Genomic DNA, 18,576 nt, shown 5'->3' on the forward strand with positions numbered 1-18,576 from the left:
CTCGCCTCGCCTCGCCGTCGCCGTCGCCGTAGCCGTCAATGGCACCTCCGTCCCGATCGATCCCCCGCCCCGTCTTTCCACGCCCATCTTTTTGACCGGGAATATATATCCCCGATCCCTACGACCGTCCCAAAGAGCTACCACTCTAGCAGCTAAAGCCGGACCTAGAGCTGTCCAGGTCGACCGATCGGTATCGATATACTATGCCTATATGCTCGTGTGCTTTCTCGCATGCACGTACGGCTCACCCTCTCCTCTTCTTTCCCGGTGACTTGTCCACTAGCTAGCTAGCTCCAGGTGTAGATCAGATGAGCCATTAGCGGTCAACTGCATGGCCATCTATCATCACGGGGCCAATCGGGTGCCTGGAGGACGTGAGCTCCATAGACGCAGGATCTAACCCAGCGTTGCGTATAAGCTAGCAGACCGTTCTCGGACGCTAACCATTGTTCCCGACTTTAGCCGATTTAGAGGCCGAAAACCCCTCTGGTTTTGAAGCTCAAAAGTTGCACAAACCTGCATATTCTCGGTCAAAATGACACGCGCGCGCACCCGGGCCGTGATGTTAAAGGGCTGCTGCTGCTGTATGTGGCGCCATTATTTCTTGACGTTGAGGCGCCCGTTGAATTAAGGTTATCTGGTCGGCAGTGTAGGGCATATTTCCGATGGTGTTAAAAGGCTCCTGCTAGTATGTGGTGCATTGGTTTTTTGACGTTGAAACACCCGCTGAATCGTGGTTAACTGGTCGGTAGCTCATGAGCTAGCTAAATTCAGTTTTTGTAATAAGTGTGAGACTAGTTGGACTGATGAACCTCCTGGGTTCTTAGTTCCACATCTAGTGAACGATGCAACTCTTATTTGATCTTAATAAAGCTAGCCATGATGGCCTTTCCTCAAAAAAAAAAAAAAAAAAAAAACTGGTCGGCAGTGTGTCTGTGTGGTGCATTATTGTTGTTCCCTCCTGAGAAGTGATAGGCAGCATTTTCATGTTCAAGTCTCAAGTGGCCTTTGGTGTACAATATGCCTCTGCTTCCCTGGCGCTGAACGCATGGTTTATTCTCACAAACAAGCAAATGGAAAAATATCATGTTGGTACGTGCAATCCTTTTGGTTAGTAGTTACAGTAGTTAGGTTATAGTTACTCGCAAAAAAAAAAGTTAGGTTATAGTTTGCAGCCAAACAAAGTGCCCATATTTCTGCAGTTACTTTTGTACAGCAACTAATATTAGTTCCACATGACATAGTTTAAGAACTCAAACAAAAAGCCTGAGTTGAGACACTAGTGTTTCCAAAAGTGGGATAAATACCGGTTTTACGGCAATGTTGTTTGTGTCATATCATTTATGAAAATCATAGAGAATGAACGTTCTCTCCATAATCTCCTATTGCGACTTCCTGCAACATCGTGCAATATAGACATCACGTTGTAGCTGCGTACGTTCATTATTTATTTATCTCTTATCCTTTTTACACGAGGTGTGTGATTATATTTTTCATGAATTTTGCAAGTTAGTAAGACAAATAATTCCTTACATCCACATACGGCTTCGAGAAAACATGTCTTGATTGGCACGCGTGATGGTGCTATTGTTGCTCTTTTTACTTTTTTTTGCGGTTGTATTGTTGCTCTTTTTACGGTACAATGGTGCTAATTTAGCAATGCCACATATACTGTATATATGACATCGATGACGTGGAAGAGGATAGACAAAAAAAAGTTATTTGCTTTATCTTAGCTAAGATGATCTCTTGAAATGAAAGACAAGACAATTCACGTCATTGTACGAGATGCTATCTTTCCATTACACCTTTTTTTGCGAGAATCTTGTCATTGCATCTTATCTTAATATATTTTAATCGTCACATATTTGTCTACGCCTTGTAGCGTTAATCATTTCTAGATGGCACGGAACGTATAAGAGAACACCGTCTTGTCATGCCCTGATCCGATATTGAGATAATTAGATGCTTGTGCTGTTGTGCACTGGGAGTCACGTAGGGATTTGAGTCTCTGATATCATTACGAGTAGATATTAACAACGCCTGCATGCAGGTCTAGTTATTCCTCAGAATGGAGCAATGACAGTCTAAGGGGCTTTCCTCGTGAAGGTTCCATCTCTGATCTCTCGACAAGGCTGGCCTATAAATAGGCGTTCCCACACGGTTCATCCTCGCCAACCTCGAGATCTGAGAGATCTTGATCGACCTGCACGAAGAATCTGTGGAGCGCGATGGACAGCAGAAGGGAGTCCGCGGAGACCCTGAGGTAACAAGACGTTGAGAAACGCCATTTTTCTTAACAAACTGCAATAGCTCGAAGGAAGGGTGAGATAGACGCTTGGCCTAACTGAAGCATGTCTGTGTGTGTACCAGGAACAAGTGCTCGGCGTGCTTCCGGCAGTACAACAAGATGGAGCACCTTGTGGAGCACATGAAGGTGTCGTACCACTCGGTCCACGAGCCCAAGTGCGGCGCCTGCAGGAAGCACTGCCGCTCCTTCGAGTCCCTCAGGGAGCACCTCATAGGTAAGCTACCAGCAAACTCCACGACCACCAAATCTCTAGCTGCATGCAAACATCTCTATAGCTATGGCATCAACAGCAGCTGAACTGTGCACGCTGGGCTCATGCATCTTTTATATTCTCCCGTCCGATCTTTGAAGTATGTCCTGACAGTATATATGTCTTGTTGCCTCTTCATCTTGGCAATGAAGGTCCATTGCCCAAGGCCGAATGCGCGCGCGTCTTCAGCGCCCGGGGCTGTGGCATCTGCCTCAACATCTTTGACAGCCCCGCCGCCGCCAGATATCACCGTCACGCCTGCCAATACTCCCGCGCTGCTCCGGTAATTAGTGTTCTCCACTCCGTTCAGTCTCCGCCATGGAGCTCTTCATAGCTTGGATGCTAGAGCTCCCGGCCAACTTTTTACAAAAATGTTGCTGGGAGAGCAGAAATCAGAACCTGATGTTTCTCTTCTCCCTCTCTTTTGCGTTCTTTTTCTCAGATGCCAAAGGGTGGCGCAGGTGGACGCGCGGTTGCCATGGCCTGTAAGATGGTCGGAGGAGGGAGCGACGGCTCCGTGGACCTCTGCGCAAGAGTGTGCCTTATTGGAGAAGATGAGAACATCATCTTCCAGACCTATGTAAAACCTACAGCCCCTGTCACAAACTACAGGTAGCCTACCATGAAACTCATTACTGGTCTTGTTCAAGACGATCAACTATATGGATTGTTTTCTGAAGCAAAAGATCAAGCTGACCATTTGGCTCTTCAGGTATGAGGTGACTGGGATAAGGCCCGAGTACCTGAGGGACGCAATGCCACTGAAACTTGTGCAGAGGAGGATCCAGGACATCCTGTGCAACGGGGAGCCGCTGTGGAAGATACGGCCGAGGAGCTATGGAAGGGCAAGGATCCTTGTTGGGCATATCGTGGACCATGACCTCGAGCGCCTAGGTTTGGACTACCCAGCATTCATGATCAGGTACAGATCATTGCTCAGTGAGCTATTGTTCCTACCATATCTTCCTTAATTGCCTCGAAATTTTACTATTTTCTTAACACTATTTATCCATGGACATGCAGGGACACCGCAAAGTACCCACCGCTGATGAAAACCAGCAAGCTGAGCAATACCCTGAAGTACCTCACACAAGCATATCTTGGGTATGTCACTTGATAACTGATCTATAAAACAAACTCTCTGAACCCTTTGGTCATTGCCTAATGCTCAAGGGATTGCCCCTCTATCCCGTTATAGGTATGATGTCCATACTGGCATTCAGGATCCATACGAGGACTGCGTCGCGGCGATGAGACTATATATCAGGATGAGATCACAAGCTCACCCGAGAGACTACGCCTCCGGTTCAGGGGAGGTGCAGAATAACTACCCGGCCTGGAGGCAGAGGGAGATGGAGAGGATGAGCCCAGAAGAGCTCCTGGCACTTTCAGGATCAGACTACTACTGCTGGTGCCTGGACCCCTAGACTGATGATGAGCTAAAGAGAACAAGGCAGGGCCGGCCGACTGATGTTGGTTTGGTCATATTCCATCCGTAGTAATACGTATGTCTAATTATCTTTGGACTTATGTATGGTGGGATTGAGTATAATATTGGTGATTAAGAGTTGTATGAGTCATATTTAAGAGCAATGATATATAGTAAGAGGCTTTCTACTTTGCTTTATGTATCTAGAAAATGACAAACCCAGCTCAATAGCTACACAACACAGAGGCAGATAAACAGGCCTATAACAATATTATACATATATAATGAAGGTACATTTTGTACAGCTTGTCAGACTATGTCTGTGTCAACATACATCATACCGCAGAAGATCATACCTGTGCAAATCAGTGATGATCCTGTATGTGCACAACTATAGAAATGCCTTACATTTGTGTCACTAAACTTTAGGGGCTGTTTTAGCATCTGCCTGTGTGTCTGCCTGCTTGGGGTCTCTCTTATCCTTTTGACTCCTATTTAGCTTGATGAACTCAAGACACTGTCGAATGATTGTCAGCACGGTGAAATCTGTCCCAAAGTCATTCTTGATGACAGGGGGGTGGAGGAGGTTGGAGCCACTGTTGCTCCAGGTGTAGTTCTCGATGAAGTATACACAATCCGTCCTTGCCCTGAACGAAACCTCTCTTAGAAGCTCTTCAGCTTGCCTTACTGAACTCACGGACTTCTTAAAAGTCAATGCAATAATCAAATTAAGCCCTGTAAACAGATGTTAAGTAACAATTAGACTAAGCCTCGCTGACATATGGAATGAATAGTTATATATGTTGTTTGCAACATCCAGCCTAACTGATAACTTGGATTATCATCACCCTTAACTCCAAACAAATCTAACTAGGACGTATACTTATAGGATACTAGAAGGATTGGGCGCGCTTCGCGGCGCCGCTGGTGTTGTTGAGATATCACAAAGATAAAAGTTGGTTTGGCGCGTGGGGAAGATGATTAAGTGTTTTTTTACAATGTGGTGTTTTAGTGGGCTTTCTTGGTGGTGTGATTATGTGTTATCTGCTAATCCACCAATACTTAGGTGGGTAAGTTTCTTGCCTTGGTGGCTGCATGTACTATATTAGTGCTACAATGTCACATGTTGGTGTTTTTTTAGATGGTGAGAGGGTGCACATGACTGATGTGTTTTTCCAGGCTGGTTGTTACCGATTACTTTGAGAAACCATCGAAAAATAGTGAATCAAATCCAAAATTAAATACCTCAACTGAATGAGAGCTCGTCAAGAAATAGTTGACCCGGTCAAAATCATGAACCAAATCCAAAATTAAACACCTCAATTGACTGGGAGGGCTCCAAAATTAAGGAGCATAGTGAATTAAATACTCCCTCCATTCCATAATTATTGTTGTGCCAGGACACTAATACGGAACGAATGAAGTAGCATATATCAGAGCATCCATGTGATTTATTCGTACAAAGCTTATCATCAAATAGTCAATCTTTTGATCACCAATAAAGGCTGTATCTCAAACCACCATGATTCATACATGCAAATGCAAGAAAACGTGAGCATTCCAATTCATTGCAAATCCCTGATCTAAGAATATAACACAAGGAAAACAATAATAAGCTATTTAGTATATGTTGTTTGTAACATCCAATCGATTAAAAGGGATCACCACCCACACTTAACTCCACATAAATCTCCTTTTGAGAGCTCCACATAAATCTTGGGATGGACCAGAAACGAACGGCACATGACTGGTCTGACAAGTTTCTTGTATCAGACGTATGACGGAAAGTGTTTCCCATAAATATTACTGAGAAAGTGAGAAGTAGACCATAACATTTAGCAGAGAATCCATGTTGATTAATTTGGCGGTTACAGAAGTAATTCTAGATCACAGCTCTTGTTAATCCGCAAGATATACTCGATTGATCCGTGGACTGAATGCTACTATTTCATAGGTTGGGCCGCAATTGCAAGCAGGGAATTCCCCACTCGTGCCCGCACGGGCTCAAGGGCCCATATATAAACGGTACGACAAACCAGTCACTTGAATTCTCTCCGTCTCCAAAAAAAAAGAACAGTCACGTGAAAAGTTCTAAACCTTCTAGAAACCAACTGACCTTTCGCCCTCGCGGCGGCAGAGATCTCCGGCAGGCGCTTGATGGCCGCATTCCGCTCCTTGGCGGGCGCGTCGCATCGCAGCACCAGCACCACGCACTCCGGGTTCCCGCTGCTGATCGCGTCGTCGATCGCATCCCTCGTCAGCCTCGCGGCGTCAGGGAGCGGCGGCGCGTCCAGCAGCTCCACCACCGCCTCCTCCGCCCCCATTTCCCCGTCCGCGCCGGAGACCACCGCCTTCACCTTCAGCCGCTTCCTCGTGCTGTCGGACCCGCCGCCCGGCGGCGACGCCTCCGCGCGCAGCAGCAGCGGGCCCACCTCGCCGGCGAGCGCGCGGCACGCCGTGTTCACGAGCGAGCTCTTCCCGTGGGCCCGGAACCCCGTGATCAGGATGGACGGCGGCGGCGCGTCCTCGTCCCCCTGGTCCTCGCCGCCGTCGCCGTCCTCGTTGCTGGAGACGAGGGCGGCGACGGCCTCGCGGATGTCCCGGCGGAGGGAGGAGACCGCGTCATCCCGCAGGAGGCGCGCCGCCGCGACGAACGCCAATGCGCCGGCGGCCGACGCGGCGGCGATCTTCAGGAGGAGGGGCAGCTGCCGCGGCGCGGGCATTCGGGAGGGGGAGGCGGCGAGGCGCCTCTTCGTGGAAAGAGATTTTGCGAGCGGCTGTACCGGGAAGGGCGCATCGGTGTTACGGTTTGCGATAGATTCGGTATTCCGTAAACGGCACAAGGCGTAGTTTTGGGGGAAGGTTCGGGAATTGGGAGAATAAAGTTCTCTCTTCCGATGAAGCATTCGACCTGCAAGACGAGCACGAATAGAATATGGGCACGAGCTGCTGTCCTCTCTTTCTTTGCCTAGGGATTTCACGAGGGTCATGTCTGATTTGTCCCAAATTGTGAGACATGGTTTTCCTTCTAAGAGTGCTTTCGTGGGTCTCTTCCCTCTTCCTCCCTCCCCCAATCTATTCATCCGCACACACTTAATCTTTTCTTTTTTGAAAGATATTTTATAAAAGTTCATCAACAGTACAAAGCATCTCAAACATAATAAAAATCACATCAAAATTTTAAGACCATCGGATGACCTCTACTGCCGTCAGAACACGCCGGTGTCGCTGCTCTCCTACCGCATGACAGTCGGAAAGTCTTCGTGCACGTGCCCCTTAGGACAGTATCCTGGAGCCGCAATCGTCGTCGTTGAACCCTTTACTAAATTTGAACCACCTAACATCAAATCTCAGCACATGACAAGAAAGCCTAACCTCATCGTCCCAAGAAGACGGCAGGAATCTACACCAGAGCTTGGTAGACTACGTCCAAACGGACAAACTCGGGAAGAATTGAAGCCCGGGAGACAAACTCGAAGAAGAAGCGAAGCCATCCACCTAAACGCTGATGGGAGAACTAAAAAACTCTAACCTAAACTACTAACCAGAATGGAGGCACTAGGATTCTCCTCCCCGCCACTCGCCGTCGAGCGGCAAGAAGAGAGGAGGCAAATCCACAAGCTCGCTAGTGAAGTCTAAGGAAAAAGTTTGCCCTACCCGTCTAAGAATAGGGAAGAAAACAAAAGGAAATCTATATGATGCAGCACATATCACACACACTTAATCTCGAAATACTCTGTAGATGCTTCAGATGTGCCTCTTTGGTTGTCGGGCAAACTAATTGAAGGACTAGCATAATCATGGACATATGGCCCACCTATAGAATACTTTCTCCCTTCGTTTGTTATAAGATTGTTTGAATATTTTAATATAGACTATATACAGAGTGAAATGAGTGAGCAAACACGCTTAAAAGCGTTCATGTACATCTGATTTAGGAAAAAGAATATAACATTTTATTATAGTGAATAAAGGGAGTAATTTGGTAGGGTTCGCACGTATCCATGCTAGCGGGTGCTACAATGTTGTATATGATGTCAAGCGACATCACATAAGTTGGATTAGCTACACTAATATGTTTGTATTTTATTGTTGTTTGTCTACATACATATATGTATATATTTCTGAATGTGTCGTTATACTTACAGGATACGTTCTGATTTTGGGATCAGCAAGATGAGGAGCTAAAAATACTTGCTCCTGCTGCTGGAGAGGACATCACTAATTCTAACTTTTAGCACGTCATTATATCCATAGACACATAATTGTACTTATGTCTTACCCATGATTAGTCGATAGGATTTGGGCACTAGCTTTGAGCGCGAGAATGTGTCTATATCCTATCCATGTGAATAAAGTTGACAACATTTTTGCTCACGTGAAAAGATCGATCCTGGTAGGTTAAGCTTCTCTCATGCCCTTCCACGATTTGCTTATAAATACCTGCTTGAGACATGGTTATCGAAATAAATATTGTCTGATCATTGTCGGGAGATATACTTTTTATGTTGAAGATATGTTTCTTCATATACTGAAAGATTCGACATAGTTTCCCTTCAGCTTGAAAGCGTTCGCACCTTGGATCCAAAAGGTTATCGATCACAGTATGCGCACTGTTTATCTGGCCAAGAAGAGCCATAAATCCTTCGTTCCTCTGGTTCGTGACACAATGCAAGTAATGCAAAGAATCTTCTTAGGGGAAATCTTGAGCGTCAAGCCCTCTGCAATATCATCGCGCATTTGATGGGCCTCAAATTCCTCAGCGAGAAAGAATGTTCAAGCCTATGCCCCCAACTCAACTTGAAGTTAGCATGCGCACGCAACAACTTCTTCTGCTGCACATCACCGAAGATCCACAAGAGAAAGAGCACTTTTTTTTTAGAAAAGGAGGATGACCCCCGGCCTCTGCATCTGAGAGATGCATACGGCCACTTTATTAATTATTCTCGAGGACCTTACAAAGTATTACAAACAATATACCTGAATCCACCATCTTGGCAACATATGCCGCTACTCTTATCCATATGATGAAGGGATGCTAGCTGGGCCACTACCCAAACCACTCACCTAAACCTAACATCAAAAGCCGGAAGCCCCAGCCGAGCCACATACCGGGTCTGGGGTACAATCCGGTCAGACGCACTCTTGTGTCGTCGCCGCCATCTTCCACAGGTCCGTCTTCAGATTATATTGAGTCTTCTACCTTGTGAAGGCCACTTCTGCCATCGACGTCACCATGACGCCAGACAGCTACCTCCTCCTGCGCGAGTCCATCTCCGCGCATCGGACGCCGAGCCTCCACGGCGCCATGCCGCCGAACTCCGCCGCCATCAATGAGTGAGATGAAGTATCGCTCCACCACGGCAAGTACAAGATTAGGAAGGGCGAGGTCGCCGTCGGAGACACGGCCGGAAGATAAGCACCGCAGTCACGAGACATGCCCGGAGCTGCGACGCGGTAAATCAGACGGGCCGCTACCAGGATCCAGACAATCTCGCCATGCACGCCCAGCATCCCCATGCCCAAGTCGGCGCCTTCAAGAAGGTGACGACGCTGTGGCGCCGCCGCCGCTTAACCACCGGGGCTAGGGTTTTCACCCGGGCGCAGGGGAAGGGGGGAGGCAGGGGAGGTTTAGCCTCGGCGCCGCCACCAAGGAGGGAATGGCGTCCGGGACGCCATCGACGCCGTGACCGCCACCGGCGGCCAAGGGTTTCCCCCGGCCAAGCACCCTGCCACCACCTCCGAACCAGCCACAACGTCAGCAGGCGCGTGCACGCCGGAGATCCAGGCCGGCCGGAGGTCATACATCACGAGCGCACCAGATCGCCTCCGATCTGACGAGGGGAGCCCGGGGCCTCCCCGCGCCATGACCAGTGCCCACCGGGACCTCGCTGCCCGCGCAGCCGAGGGGATCCGGCCTACCTCACCGACAAGCACTCCCTGCCGCCGGAGGAGCGCCGCCCGCACCAGCGAGGCCGCCGCCTCAGATCCGCCGCGAAGAACGCCGCGCCGCCACCGGCCTGCGCGCTCCAGTGACGTGCCGCCCCGGCCAGCAGGTCGCGCCGCCCCGCACGCGCCACCCGACGCGCCGGCCGCCGAGCTCCGCCGCCACGCCCGAAGAAGCAGCCCCCCGCGGCCCCTGTTCCAGGCGAGGAAACGAGATCCCGCCGCCGCCGGCACCGCGCGGGCTTTGCCCGGCGGCGCCCGCCGGCGGCGGCGGGAGGAGAGGAAGGAGGTGGGGGCTGGGTTCGGCGGCGGCTAGGGTTGGGCGCCCGGGTCGCCCGCGGGGGGGCGACACGAGTACTGGGCTATAGAGCCACGAGATCGAGAGCGATGAAATTGGGGGAAGGGGAGTAGGAGCCTGGCCTCTGAACTCAATGCGCTTCATAATCACACTCGGATGTTTCATCTTATCACTGATGAAAACAAGAAACACTTATGGAGAATTTCTTCGGAAGTTTTTCACCGAGAAGAAACTCACCAACACCGATATCAAAGAAATCTATTATTATATTGATAAGGGATTTCAGGTTAAAGATTTTCAAGAGCGCAGTACACCTCCGTTGCTAGCACGTACTCCATCTACTGATCTGCTTTGGCTCAAACTCAAGAAACTGCTCGAAGAATCTGAAGCCACTTCTCCAACAATCAAGCCAACTGAAGGAAATTATGTGCCTCCAGTCGATCCCGTTGCTTTCATAAATGTGCCCGGATCTTCTACTCAGCCACACCCTATTCCTCACGAAAATCAAGCCCATGCTGCTAATGATGGAGAAATTCTTGAACCACCAATCACCTCTGAAGATGAAGAACTTGCCTATGAATCTAACAGCTCTAGTGAAGACACTTCGGGCAACGCCTCCGATTCATCTGCGCCTCCTGCTTAGCTCTTGCCATTCGACACCTTTTTGCCACTTGTTGACAAAAAGGGGGAGAATTACATCAAGTTCTGATAGATTTGCTTGACTATTTTGTTTGGTTGTGTTTTCTATCGAGTTTGCAACACTTGCCTTTCGTTATGATTTCTTGACGTATTGTAGAACCCCCGTAAACTTCTGATCTGTAATATTAATAACACCCCCATCTGCATTAAGTCTTTCGAGAATCTATTTTGCAGGTGGAATTTTTATCAGAAGTTACAAATGATTGCACTATTAATGGATATTTCTTCAGCGCAAATTCATTATTCTCGAAGATTTGAAATGTCTCTCCATCTATTCTCTTCTAACACATGCAGGAACTTGAACTTCAACTCTTATATCCATGCATATATTTAGGGGGGGGGGCATTTATGTTCAAGACAAGTAATATGTGTTCACTTTCGTCCACTACTATTCACTTATCTATCTTCACTTCGATGTTTTTTTCAACAATCGTCCAAAAAGGGGGACATTATTGCTGCAATAATTTGCCTCCTTGTTGTCGGTGTAAAAACCGACAAACCTCGGGGTAGGATGTCCCGAGCTGTGGATCCCGGGTCAAGGGTAACAGGAACGAAGGAGACAATATTTACCCAGGTTCAGGCCCTCTCAATGAAGGTAAAACCCTATGTCATGCCTTTGTTTATATTGATGAAGATGTATCGAATACAGAGTTGATCTACTCGAGATCGTAATGTATGGTCGAACTCTAGGGCTAGGTGAATGATATTGTGTTGATGTCCTCTCTACGGGCTAAACCCTATGGCTTATATACACGCCAGGGAGGGTATCTAGGGTTACAAGGTCGGTATCTAGGAATAAGGCGGTAGGAGAAATCTTAGAGTAGACGTCAAGTCTTCGGTGGAGGCAGTTTTGATCACGCCTCCTGCGTATGGCCTCCGGAGTCCATCTTGATCACGAATGAGGGCTCGTCAGCCCAACCCAAGGATCATGGGCCGACTAGCTAGGTTAGTACCCCCTTATCCAGGACACCGTCAGTAGCCCTTGAACAGGTCTTCGATGCCAAAGACAACTTTGATGGACTTTGGCTCGACAGGCGAGTTCCCCTCTAAGGGGTCTTCAAACATCAATGGTGCTGCTAGGTGGATCCGGACCGGCCGCACGTGGCTCTAGTCCCTGACCTTGGCAACCACGCCTTTACGGGGAAGCGAGTCTCTTTATGGCAAAACATCGAATCGTCGGTCTCTTCCCTTTATATTCATGGGCTAGTTGCGTCGATTTACCGCACCAGCCCAACCCTTTCTTTCCGAGCTAATCGCACCAGCGTCCCCTTCTCTCAAGTCCATCCTCTAGAGTTCTCATGGCGAGTGATGCAGGCTCCTCAAGGCGCCCTCACGGCCCTATTAGAGGCAATTGGGGCAGCTGCACCGTCTCGCGCCTTCATCTGGAGTGATTAGCCAAGCAAGGTTATCTGCCAGATTCAGATCTGACTGCGACCCGTGCAGGATTGACATCCATGAACGGTCAAGTACACACAAAGAATCACCCGTCCCCTCGAGAGGGCGAGAGGGTATGTTTCGTGTCCTTTTTACGGTGTGGATTAGGGTTTCCTATTCATCCCTTCCTCCGGGTCTGTTAGAGTTTTACGGGTTGTAGCTTCATCACCTCACCCCCAATGCTATTCTACATATTGCGGGGTACCTTGCCCTCTGTGAGATGCACCTCGGATGCAAGGCACACTTTGAGCTGTGGCGGAGGTATTTCTGCATAATGCCTTGCTCTCCAACCGAGAAGTTATATGAGGTCGGGGCAGCCAGAGTCTGTCGCATCGAGGAGACAGAATACCCGCCCGGCTCACCTCGGGATTATACCGACGTCTGGCCAACCGAATGGTTTTATATAGCCGACGTCCCTCTCATGGAGCCAGTTCGGCCAGGACTCCCCCTGTTCTCTTTGGAGCCCTCTAAGAGGCGGTACAACTAGAGGCCAAAGATCCTGACCTCAGAGAAAAGTGTCGAGTTAACCAAACTGGCGGCTCAAGTGGCACAACTAACGCGCATCGGTCTAACCATTATTGACGTAACAGCCACGACGATAGAACAAAGAGTCCAACCACTTCGGCAGCGCCCCCACTTGATGTGTGAGTTCAATGGGACCGATGATTCTTCACAAACCATTCAATAAAGATTCTACGACCAAGCAGCCTTTGGCACATCGCTGGCCAGGATCTATCAAGGGACGGCGAGGACTTCGCTCGGCGATAGTCTCGCGATGGACTGTCTTATTACAATCCCGCCGAAATATTAAGTTCATTCCTGACCTCCTCGTTTTCCTCGAGTTTATCTTAGCATCTGACCAGCCGTGTACCAGCTCTTTGAGCAGAGGTGGAGGCGTTGGCTTGAGGGCGTGAGCAGTCCGACGCCAGAGCCAGAGCCGCATTGTCGAGCAGAGGATCCTCTATTCAACGAGGACGAAGATCTAGCCCTTATTTACGAAGGGAGAAAGTTTTTCCTGGAGAACCTTGACGGCTCAAGGGTAGCCATTACCCCTGACACGTCGGGGACGAGGCCAACTTCATCGATAATGCTCCCTTCCTCTAATCAAAAGAGGGCCACTCGTCCTCCATCCCAGAGTCGTCTGACTTCTCCTCCAAAGGGTAAGCTAGATGCCGCTCTGGCCGAGGTGGAGCAGGTGAAGAAATTTAACAGAGAAACGGCTCCGCAAGAAAGGCCCCCGCAAGAGGTGCAAGAATCTCGAGCCGAGGTCACAGGGGCGGGCGAAAGTGCCCCATCGATTACCAGGTAATTTTTGATTTACTACCAGTGCAAGGATATTTCAGATATTAACTTACCCAATCATCTTGCAGACAACCCTCAGCAACAAGTGCGAGAGTCGAGGGAGCCGCGGCCTTGTCCAGGGAGGCAAAAGCTCGTGCCTATGCGGGGATCGCATCCGGGGCCCCTCAACCCGAGGACTTGGCGACCAGCTTGGCTACCCCATCCGAGATCCAATGTGCTGTGAATTACCGTCGACGAAAAGTTTCTCTAAGGAATCCGTCCTTCTTGGGTCAGGAGTTCAATGGCCTAAGCATGGTAGATGCTTATCTCAGGGCAGCCCAAGGTGCATTTGATCAATCGATGGACGTCTTATCACGGGGCTTGCAGGTAAGAATTTACATGAATTCTTCGTACTTCGAGATTTCGCGTATTTATTCGAGGACAAATAGGACTACCAATTACGGTAGTAGCCCCTAAGGCTTGGTGTAGGCCCCTGGGACTGTACCACGACTTGAATAATAATCATTGTCAGCTGCCTTTTAATAGGAGGCTCGACGGAAGAATGATCAATTGACCGAGGCGCTGACCCAAACAAAGGGGAAGCTAGACGCCGCTCTGGCCGAGGTGGAGCAGGTGAAGAAATTTACCAGGGAGGCACACGGTAAGTGCTCCTACTGACTTTTATTTGTACTATGGAGGGAATGAGATATCCCTAATGCCAGCATCCCTTGTAGCAGCGGAAGCCCTGGGTCATCTTGAAAGAGACCTGAAGCAGGCCCACGAAGATCTGTTGTATGCAGAGTGGCAGCGTCAAGCGAACCACCATGTGGTTAGCCAAAGGGTGGACGGTGTTAATGCGCTTAGGGCTGAGAATGCTCGACAAGCCTAGGAGATTGAGAGCTTAAAAGCTTGGCTGGCTACCGCAGAATCAAAGAATCGGCGAACTAATGACATGATTTTTGGTAAGTCACTTTTTTTTCGAAGAATGTGCTTGTCATGTAGTTTGGCCGAGGTGATGAATAGACTGACGTCGTTTCTGTGGTAGCTTCTTTGTTCGGCTTACCCCCTAATGCCCGAGGTCCGATGCCCGAGGAGATGTCGAATCATCTATCTGTGGTGCATGAAAGTGCACGGAAACCAATGAAGGATGTCTACCAGGCTTTATGGCCTGAGGTGGAGCAGGTCCCCGAAGACATGGCCATCTAGGCCGATCGGTTAAAGAGAGCTCGGCACTGGATACAGGCTTGGAAAGTATCTGCCTTCTGAGAAGGTGCAAGGGAGGCCTGGGCCATGGTGAAGACCCACTATACCGGTCTGAAGACGACGAAGCTGATAGAGGTAGGACCCATGGGGTCTGACATGGAGGAAATCCCCACTAGCAATGCATACGTTAGTGTAATGCCTGCTGCGCGGTTCTCGCAGAAGGATTGAGCGCTGGACACCTTAATAGATGGACTAGACCGCGTGTAATAATTTTGTATGACTTTATGTATCGAAGTACTTTATGTCAGTTATAAGACCATACATCCAAACTCTGTCAGCCAGCCGTCGGGTTCCGCCTCCTCGGCTAATGGTCGGTGAGTGTCCTGAACTACTGGCCGAAGTCATCAGACTAGGTGCTTCAGGTGACAAGGCAATCAGGCTAAGCGGCTCAAAAGACAAGAGGGTGACGGAATTTATGTTATATTACTATTTAACGTAAGAAACATCTTCCGAGAAAAATAGTTCTTCCAACAGTTCCTTTCTTCGGGTGGTTGTGTCGAACACATCGGTCCAAAGACGGGTGACCTTGGGGGTATAGTGTAGCGACCAGACCTCAAATGGCCTGTGCTGCTGTGCACCAGTGTCATCCCTGGATCAGTAATGCTGACACGCACAGTACAAATGGAGGATTTATAACAGAGTAGCAATCACACACTTATTACATCGAATATCTCCGAAGAGATTAAGTATGATAAACATGGCTTAAGGCCATCTAATAACGATAACAGCGGAAGACTTGGAAGATAAGTGAGTCCATCACTCCAGCGGCATCACTGAGTATAAGACCACGACCTAAGGCACCTTACTCGTCGTCTGAAAAGTCTGCAACATGAAACGTTGCAGCCCGAAAACGGGTCAGCACATAGAATATGCTGGCAAAGTAACACATAGAGAGCAATGAACAATAATAATGCTATACTATATGCATATATGGCTGGTGGAAAAGCTCTATGGTTACAGTTTTGCGAAAAGCCAATTTTATCCTACTGCAAAGGAATAAATTTTATTTAACTATCATGGTGGTTGTGAAACATTGAGAAGGTACCTCCAACTCAATCCCAATTAAGTGTCATCATTAACCCAACAAAATTAATTATAAGTAACATGGTGATGAGATTCAAATGATAATCCAGGTACTAGATACTCAAGTTGTCCATAACCGGGGACACGGCTAACCATGATTAGTTTGTACACTCTGCAGAGGTTTGCGCACTTTTCCCCACAAGACTCGATTGCCTCCGCTTGATTCTCGCACTGCATGATGTTTGAGAAACGGATGACCGAGACACAGCCTTTCAGAAACAATCACTCTTTACTCTGGATGGACCGGTACACCTACTTTCCCCTACATCTGCTAGTCCACCTCTTCAAGAGATCTTGTAACCTACTCAACTATGCTAGAGCCCATAATAGCTTGTGGCTGCACACGGAAGTTTCTAGCATGAATAATCTTATGATCCCTTTGAGCCTGGGTGGCGGACCTTATACAAACAGACAACACTGGGTTCTCCAGGTGCCTCAATCCACCCAGATGTGAGTCTTAGTTGCCACCTTAAGTTGAACCATTAATAAACATCTCACATCTGTCGTGAATATCACTCAAACCCATCCACGTCTACGAGCATAGCATGGCAATATAATAGCAACGTAGAAGTAACTCCCAAGGGTTTGATAAGAAAAACAGGTAATAGGTACTACCTCAACTACTTCCCAAACCCACAGTTTAATTAGATCCTAATCATGCAATGTTTGAGGAATAGATCTAATGCAATAAAAACTGGGTATGGAAGGTATGATCAAAGTGTTACTTGCCTTGCTGATGATCCGCAAAACCTAACGAGTCGAAGTAACTAGCGGCACACTCCGGGTACTCTATCGCAAACAAACAAGCATACAATCAGTACTCATCTAATGCACAGGTAAAACTCGAATGAAAGATCCAACCAGAAAGTTCAACTTAAGAACTCCGGTTTGCAAAAACAATCAACTCGAAAGAAGCAACGAAAGTCAAAGGACGAAAGAAAGAAACTTCGTTTGCTAATCTGGATCTAGGTCAAATTTTACTGTAGCAAAAACTTGTTTGAGTAGGTTAAACGGAAAGAGAATTTCGAGATGAAACTCTAGGCGCTTGAATCGCCTGATTCTGATAAACGAGCGAGAAGTTAAACAGAATCGAAGATTCGATCAGAAATCGAATCTGAGAAAATAACGAGAAAAATCCGACGAAAAAGAAAAACGGACTAACGGTTAAATAACGGACGTTCGTTAACAGAGAAAAACCGACGAACGCGTTCGTTAAAACGAACGGTTCGGTGAACGCTCGCAAAATAATAAAACCGAAAAAAACCGATCTAGGTTATTTTTTTAAACGAAGGGTTTTTTTTTAAAACGAAAACCGGCAACGACGAACGGGCGGCGGCAGTACCTCGTCGGGCGGCTCCGGCGAGGGATCCGGCGGGCGCGGGCTCGGGCGGCGGGGTGCGGGGCTCGGGGGGGGGGGGGCGAGGGGCGGCGGGGTGCGGGGCTCGGGGGGGGGGGGCGAGGGGCGGCGGCTCCGGGGTTTCCCGTGCGGCGGCGGCGGCGATGAGTGCGGCGGCGGCGGCGACTTGAGAGGAAAGAGAGAGGGGGGTATTTAAGGAGGGAGGGGGGTCCGGGGTGGCTTGGGGAAGGGGGTGGCCGAGCGGCAGGCGAGCTCGTGGCCATGGCGGACTCCGGCGGCGGGCGCCGTGCGGGATGAGGAGAGAGGCGCGGGCGGGCCGGCGCTCGGCTGGGCTTCGGCCCAGCGGGCGTCGCGCATTTTTTTTAAATAAGTTCCGCGGAAAATAATTCGTAGAAAAATAAATAAAAATCAGAAAAAATATGAAATAAATTTCCCCGTCTAGTTACAAAATCTAGAATAGGGTGAACATTTTTTTAAATCAGAATAAATATTTTGAAAACATGCAATATTTTTAATGCAATAAAATTGCGAATAAAATCCAAATAAATCCAATAAATGATTTTAACATTTTTCCTCCAGTATTTCAATTGTTTTGGAGAAGTCATATTTTCTCCTCTCGTTTATTTTAAAATGAAATATTTTTCCGGAGGGAAAATAATTAAAACCAAAATCCTCGTCTTATTATTTGATGAAAATCAAATATGAAAATTCGAGAAAAATCCCCAACTCTCTCCGAGGGTCCTTGAGTTGCTTAGGATTTATCGAGGATTTGTCAAAATGCAATAATACATGATATGCAATGATGATCTATGTATAACATACCAAATTGAAAATTTGGGATGTTACAAACCTACCCCCCTTAAGATGAATCTCGCCCTCGAGATTCGGGTTGGCTAGAAAACAGGTGGGAGTGGTCTTTCCGTAGATCTTCCTCTCGCTCCCAGGTGGCTTCATCTTCTGTGTGGTGACTCCACTAAACTTTGCAAAATTTGATAACCTTGCTGCGGGTAACTCGGCTGGCATACTCGAGAATCTTAACTGGCTTCTCCTCATAAGTCAAATCACTTTCCAACTGAATCGCTTCCAGTGGCACAATATCTCTTAGTGGTATCTCAGCCATCTCCGCGTGGCACTTCTTCAACTGCGAAACGTGAAATACATCATGTACTCCAGACAATCCTTCGGGCAATTCCAGCTTGTAGGCAACTTCTCCCATACGTTCCAA

General features: G+C 48.2%; 2 protein-coding genes across 2 annotated transcripts; one reads left to right on the forward strand and one right to left on the reverse strand.

The window, feature by feature from the left end:
• Positions 1–2,058: 2,058 nt before the first annotated feature.
• LOC123141685 (RNA exonuclease 4) lies at positions 2,059–4,173 on the forward strand. The gene is made up of 7 exons (XM_044560771.1): positions 2,059–2,266; positions 2,374–2,525; positions 2,714–2,844; positions 3,004–3,173; positions 3,274–3,483; positions 3,585–3,665; positions 3,760–4,173. Exons 1-7 carry the CDS (start codon positions 2,232–2,234, stop codon positions 3,986–3,988), a joined length of 1,008 nt encoding a protein of 335 aa, XP_044416706.1. The 5' UTR covers positions 2,059–2,231; the 3' UTR covers positions 3,989–4,173.
• A 68-nt stretch (positions 4,174–4,241) lies between these two features.
• Positions 4,242–6,950, reverse strand: LOC123141684 (uncharacterized). The gene is made up of 2 exons (XM_044560770.1): positions 6,107–6,950; positions 4,242–4,725 (listed from the first exon to the last, which is right to left on the reverse strand). The coding sequence occupies exons 1-2, from the start codon at positions 6,894–6,896 to the stop codon at positions 4,409–4,411; spliced, it is 1,107 nt and encodes a 368-aa protein (XP_044416705.1). The 5' UTR covers positions 6,897–6,950; the 3' UTR covers positions 4,242–4,408.
• Positions 6,951–18,576: the final 11,626 nt, after the last annotated feature.

This window comes from Triticum aestivum, chromosome 6D (assembly GCF_018294505.1).
Source record: "Triticum aestivum cultivar Chinese Spring chromosome 6D, IWGSC CS RefSeq v2.1, whole genome shotgun sequence".
NCBI lineage: Eukaryota > Viridiplantae > Streptophyta > Magnoliopsida > Poales > Poaceae > Triticum > Triticum aestivum.

Bases quoted from the DNA above. Each gene is read 5' to 3' on its own strand.
- LOC123141685 (XM_044560771.1), top strand. From the start codon at position 2,232: ATGGACAGCAGAAGGGAGTCCGCGGAGACCCTGAG. The intron at 2,267-2,373 runs GTAACAAGACGT...TGTGTGTACCAG, and splicing joins GAGTCCGCGGAGACCCTGAG to GAACAAGTGCTCGGCGTGCT. The intron at 2,845-3,003 runs GTAATTAGTGTT...TCTTTTTCTCAG, and splicing joins AATACTCCCGCGCTGCTCCG to ATGCCAAAGGGTGGCGCAGG.
- LOC123141684 (XM_044560770.1), bottom strand. From the start codon at position 6,896: ATGCTTCATCGGAAGAGAGAACTTTATTCTCCCAATTCCCGAACCTTC. The intron at 4,726-6,106 runs GTCAGTTGGTTT...ATCTGTTTACAG, and splicing joins TGCCGCCGCGAGGGCGAAAG to GGCTTAATTTGATTATTGCA.